This window comes from Rhinopithecus bieti, unplaced genomic scaffold (genome assembly GCF_001698545.2).
Source record: "Rhinopithecus bieti isolate Rb0 unplaced genomic scaffold, ASM169854v2 scaffold_865, whole genome shotgun sequence".
Lineage (NCBI taxonomy): Eukaryota > Metazoa > Chordata > Mammalia > Primates > Cercopithecidae > Rhinopithecus > Rhinopithecus bieti.
The window spans coordinates 2,106,355-2,111,946 of NW_016803288.1; the positions used below are offsets into that span (position 1 = coordinate 2,106,355).

The window sequence follows — 5,592 nt, forward strand, 5'->3', positions numbered from 1 at the left end:
ATATAATATATATAATATACATATATATATTGTATGTATATTGAGTCGGAGTCTCCCTCTGTCGCCCAGGCTGGAGTGGAATGGTTCCATCTCAGCTCACTGCAACCACCGCCTGACGGGTTCAAGCAATTCTCCTGCCTCAGCCTCCAGAGTAGCTGGGATTACAAGCGCCTGCCACCACGCCCAGCTAATTTTTTTATTTTTAGTAGAGACGGGGTTTCACCATGTTGGCCAGGATGGTGTCTTTGGCCAGGCTGGTCTCGAACTCCTGACCTCGTGATCAGGCCGCCTCGGCCTCTCAAAGTGCTGGGATTACAGGCGTGAGCCACCGTGCCCAGCCTATAACTAAATATTTTCATTACTTTAAACACAGCTCAAAAGTGGAAACAGCACACCAGAGCTCTAGTTCCAGCACAGCCCTGTCTAGACAGGTGATGGACAAGTCATTTTTCCTGTCTGGAACGCAATCCGAAAGAAAGGGTGGATGGGGGTTGGGTCAGATGGATGATTTCTAGAAAGTTTTCCGAGGATTCTGACATGCCCTCTATGTTCACGTGAGAATGAATGGTCCACATCTGAGGTTTTGGGCCTTTAGATGACCATCGGAAAACCTGCGGAGCATGTTCATAATATTCTGGAATATCCTCAAAATGTATACACCATCATGCCTGGGCATCAGATTATTCGTGCTTATTTTGAAAAGGTAATAAATGGACACGGTTTTAAAACATATGGGATACAAATATCCAAAATGAGGTATCTGACTCCCATCCTTAACCTCAGATCTAATCCCCAGAAGCAACCACCACTTACAATTTCTACTGAATTCTTCCATATTCTATGCATCTACAGGTGAACATACATCACAGGTTACCTGTTTTGTACCCAAATGGCGGCATACCATAGCGTTCCGCACTTCCCTTTGAAAATCATCCCCATTGGTACATACAAGTCGACCTGGCATGTCATGTATACATATATGCAAATTTACTTAACCAGCTTTCTGCTGACGGGCAAGACAGGTATTTCTAGTGCTTCGCTATTGCAAGCAATGCTGAGGTGAAACACCCTGCGCACATCATTGTACAAGGCGATACAGGCATGTTTCTGGTAAATTCTTAAGACTTAGAACCGGTGGGTATTTTTAATTTTAATCGATATTTCCAAACAGGTGTCAAATCAGCTCTCCAGAGAATTCTGAAGCGCAGCTGAGATGACGATGCACAGCACTACGCGATTCTAAAGATCTTCCCTGACATTAAATATTCGACTTGCAAAGCCGAAACTCGGTCCCTTCAGACTGGGCCGGGGCTGCCGGAGGCCGGCCATTTTCCAGCGCCTCGCCTCTGAGAACCTCGGGGCGGCTTGGTGCGCGCCTCACCCGGCCTGGCGTCACTCTCGCTGTCCAGCTGGGCCTCGGCGTCCGGCAAGAGGAGGAATCGCCGACGGAGCTGTTGCCGGGCCCGTGAAGAGTCCATCTTGGTACCGCCCCGAAACGCGACGGAAGTGACGTCAGGCACAGCGCTTCCGGCGTCGGCTCCGGAGTTGGGTCTCCTGGCGTTTAGATTGGAGACTGTTCTCTTCGCGGTTTTAGTTAACGAGCAGCTAGGATTGAGTCGCCGTGAAGGGTTTCGCTCTCGCGTCGGCAGGTGTGATTTGAATTTTAAAACACTGAGCTTTCCGGGTCGAAAGGTTCCCAAGTTTATTCTGACCTATGGAAGCCCAGAAGGACCAGGATTACCGCTGCCGCAGGATGCGTCCGGGTCCAGGATGCGAGACAGTGAGACCCTGCGCTTCCGAAGCCCTCGCAGACTCCCGGGTGCCAGAGCAGGAGAGATACCCTCTGTCCAGGCCTCCATCCTCAGCCCCCAGTTTCTTTCCTACTTTTGCTTTTCAGGAGTCGCCCAGCAAGATTTGAAAGGAGGAGAAAGGCCTGCTGGACAGGATGCTAGAGCCTGGCAGTGACCACTTGAGGACCCCTGGGCATTAAATAAACTTCTTGGGGCCCGTTTCGTTATTACACTTGGCTCTAGATTTGTTGTGCGTTTCAGTGAGAAGCACCTGTATGTGGTTCACCTGAGCCTCCTCCTCGCCACTTGTGAAAAATCCTCCCAGCCTGAACCGAGGGAACTAAATTACTTTCCCAGCAAACTGCCGTTTTCCACACTACTCACGTCCACAAACTGTGTGTTACAAGTTCGCAACTTTTTCTCCGTCAGTAATCCCGCGTATTACTCTCCCAACCCTTTCCCACCGAGTCATGTGCTGAGAAATGGTGGGCTTAACCACGCAAACGTTTGCTGAGCACCTACTATTTGCTAGGAGCTGTTAGGCACCATGCCAGCAGTGGAGATAAAGATGAGTAAGACATGGCCTTGCACGTGAGGAGCTCCTGATCCAAAGAAAACCAGAGGTGTACTACAAGGTAACTCTGTATTTATAAATGTGTGAAAGCACTTCATCAATGTAGCCAACATTTTCTGAGCGGCTGCATGTGATAAAGTGGTGAGGACAGAAGAATCTAGTAGAGGAAGCAGCATCAATACAGTGCCATAATAGAAACACTGTACATGGGGCATAATAGAAGCACTGTACATGTAAAGGGCAGTTAATTCTGCTGGAGTGTGGGAGAGCAGGGAGAGTGATTTCAGGTGGGTTGAATACAGGGGTGGAGAGCCAGTGAGCTACATAGGGAGTAAAATTTGAATTAGTAGGCACTGTTTAATATCTACTATGTGTTGGGGTGTTTGTAAAAGGAAAGTAAATACTCAAGAAAAGAGTGCCAGCTGGGCGCGGTGGCTCACGCCTGTAATCCCAACACTTTGAGAGGCCCAGGCGGGCGATTCACGAGGTCAGGCGTTCGAGACCAGCCTGACCAACATGGCGAAACTCTGTCTCTACTAAAAATACAAAAATTAGCCAGGCGTGGTGGCCAGCACCTGTAATCCCAGCTATTTGGGAGGCTGAGGCAGGAGAATCGCTTGAACCTGGGAGAAGGAGGTTGCAGTGATCGCACCACTGCACTCCAGCTTGGGCAACAGAGTGAGACGCCATCTCAAAAAAAAAAAAAAAAAGAGAGAGAAGTACCAGATCTCTACTGATTTATCATTTCTTCAGCCTTTCTTCACCCTTTGGAGCACAGGATTTAACAGCTGGGTGGATCATATGGCCTTTATAAACAATACCTCCTTTTTTTTCTGTTTTTTTTTTTTTTTTTTCTTTCAAGACTCCTAAAGAACTAGATTCGTTTCTTCAAAGCCAACTAAAGTCTTTGCCCTCCCTTCTTCTCTCTCTCGTACAGGGTTAGAAGCCTTGTTAACAGGAAGTGAATTTGTCCCATCAAATACAATCTTCTGTTGATTGTCTCCTCGAAAAAGGGTCAGTGCAGGGCCTCCCTGGTAACTGAATACTCCCAAGAGCATTGCTGCTATCCCAGGTTCCCATACATGGTATGTTCAGGTCAGATCAGGTTTCTCCTTTTGTGGTTTCGGGGCCTTTGAATTTGGATCTGAAATCCTTCCAGAGTTTTTTTCTCTGCAATTTTAAATGGCACTGCTTGCACACCCTATTGATACTTAAAAGCAGGTTGGAAAAATTCCAGTATTTAATGACCACATCTTCATTTCTGAGGTCCGTTAAAGAAGCCCTTTGGGCATGTGCGGTGGCTCACGCCTGTAATCCCAGCACTTTGGGAGGCCGAGGCGGGTGGATCACCTGAGGTCAGGAGTTTGAGACCAGCCTGGCCAACATGGTGAAACACCCCATCTCTACTAAAATAAATAAATAAATAAATAAATTAGCTGGGTGTGGTAGCAAGTGCCTGTAATCCCAGCTGCCTGGGAGGCTGAGGCAGGAGAATGGCTTGAACCCAGGAGGTGGAGGTTGCAGTGAGCCACGACCGCCCATTTCACTCCAGCCTGGGCAGCAAGAGTGAAACTCTCTCTCAAAAAAAAAAAAAAAGAAAGAAAAAGAATAGAAAGCCTTCAGTGTGTGTACTGTGGCACCCTAATTATAGATAGATATGTGATACCAGATTTGCTACCAATTAAGACATTTTCATTTTCAATGTGGATTACTTGTGGGGAACAATGAATTTCATTGTGACCTTTGCTGGCATCCCCTTAGTAACATGGTGAAATCCAAGGTGTTTATAGACTGTTGAATCCTGCCTCCATCACTGTGGGTCCTTGGGCAAGTTATTTTATCGTTCTGAGTATGTTTTGCTGATCTGTGAAACATCAGGTATTGGAGTGAAGATACATGTTTATTGTTTAGCTTAGTGCCTGGCATATATAGTTTGCCTCCAAACATCAGTAGTTACTATTCACTACTCCTTTATTTGGCCTGCCAGGCCGTCAAGATCTGGCACCTGTTCACCCCTTGATCAGTATTTCTTCCTTGTCCCTGGGTTCCAGCTACTCTTTGTTCATGTCTCTCTTCCAAGAATTACCAAGCTTTATTGCTATTTTCCTTTTGCCTGTGTTTCCCCCAATTGATTGGGAGAAACAACCATGTCTTGGTATCCCCCAGTGCCCTGCAAACACGGAGCACATAGCAGGTCCTTGAGCACGGCTAACTTGTCTTCAATATGGACATACACGTGTTCGCCTACAACCCTTCCTCTGAGAAACCACTACTGCTTTCTATAGTGGTCCTGCTCAGTTTCCAGAGACTGACCCTGTCCTAGGGGAGGGTACAAGACCCAAAACAGACCTCTCATAGTCCAGGTCTTAGGCTGGGAAGATGTTCACGGTTGCTTTGATATGGTGAGCTGTGAGGTCAGTTTGGGCTTGGGGCTGCCGTTCTGGAAACAGGGGAGCCCACATGGGAAGAAAGTGCTGAGAGGCAAGCTAAGAGGTCTTGGTAGCATTGCACCACCTCCCAGATCTAGCTAAGCCTTAGTTAACCCTGTTAAGGAACTGAGCTCTGGAGCTAGCTGCCTGCCTGGCTGTCATTGCCGGTCCTGTCATTACTGACTCTTTCAACCTTGAGCAAGCATCTTATCCACTCTTTGCCTTAGTTTCCTCACTTGCAAAATGGGATTAAGAATAATATCCACCTCGATCGAGGCGGCTGAGCTGGTTGGTGGCGGCGGTCGTGCGGCAGACGCAAACATGCAGATCTTTGTGAAGACCCTCACGGGCAAAACCATCACCCTTGAGGTCGAGCCCAGTGACACCATTGAGAATGTCAAAGCCAAAATTCAAGACAAGGAGGGTATCCCACCTGACCAGCAGCGTCTGATATTTGCCGGCAAACAGCTGGAAGATGGCCGCACTCTCTCAGACTACAACATCCAGAAAGAGTCCACCCTGCACCTGGTGTTGCGCCTGCGAGGTGGCATTATTGAGCCTTCCCTCTGCCAGCTTGCCCAGAAATACAACTGTGACAAGATGATCTGCCGCAAGTGCTATGCTCGCCTTCACCCTCGTGCTGTCAACTGCCGCAAGAAGAAGTGTGGCCACACCAACAACCTGCGCCTCAAGAAGAAGGTCAAATAAGGCTCTTCTTTCCTTGAAGGGCAACCTCCTGCCCAGGCCCTGTGGCCTGGAGCCTCAATAAAGTGTCCCTTTTGTTGACTGGAGCAGCAAA

The 5,592-nt window shown here is 48.1% G+C and overlaps 2 protein-coding genes across 8 annotated transcripts in view; one reads left to right on the forward strand and one right to left on the reverse strand.

Moving 5' to 3' along the window:
* TMEM128 (transmembrane protein 128) overlaps positions 1-2,838 on the reverse strand; it is a 20,865-nt gene extending 18,027 nt beyond the window's left edge. For all 6 annotated transcript variants that reach the window (XM_017872058.1, XM_017872062.1, XM_017872068.1 and 3 more), the window contains exon 1: positions 1,382-2,838. In XM_017872058.1, the coding sequence (XP_017727547.1) occupies positions 1,382-1,478 (97 nt within the window). In that variant the 5' untranslated portion in view covers positions 1,479-2,838. The remainder of the gene's footprint in view (positions 1-1,381) is intronic.
* A 2,145-nt stretch (positions 2,839-4,983) lies between these two features.
* LOC108529634 (ubiquitin-60S ribosomal protein L40-like) overlaps positions 4,984-5,592 on the forward strand; it is an 860-nt gene continuing 251 nt past the window's right edge. The window contains exon 1 of one of the 2 annotated variants that reach the window (XM_017872089.1): positions 4,984-5,590. In XM_017872089.1, coding sequence (XP_017727578.1) covers positions 5,037-5,501 — 465 coding nt within the window. In that variant the 5' untranslated portion in view covers positions 4,984-5,036 and the 3' untranslated portion in view covers positions 5,502-5,590. Of the gene's footprint in view, positions 5,591-5,592 lie in introns of those variants that run through there. The other variant, XM_017872080.1, reaches the window with a different exon arrangement.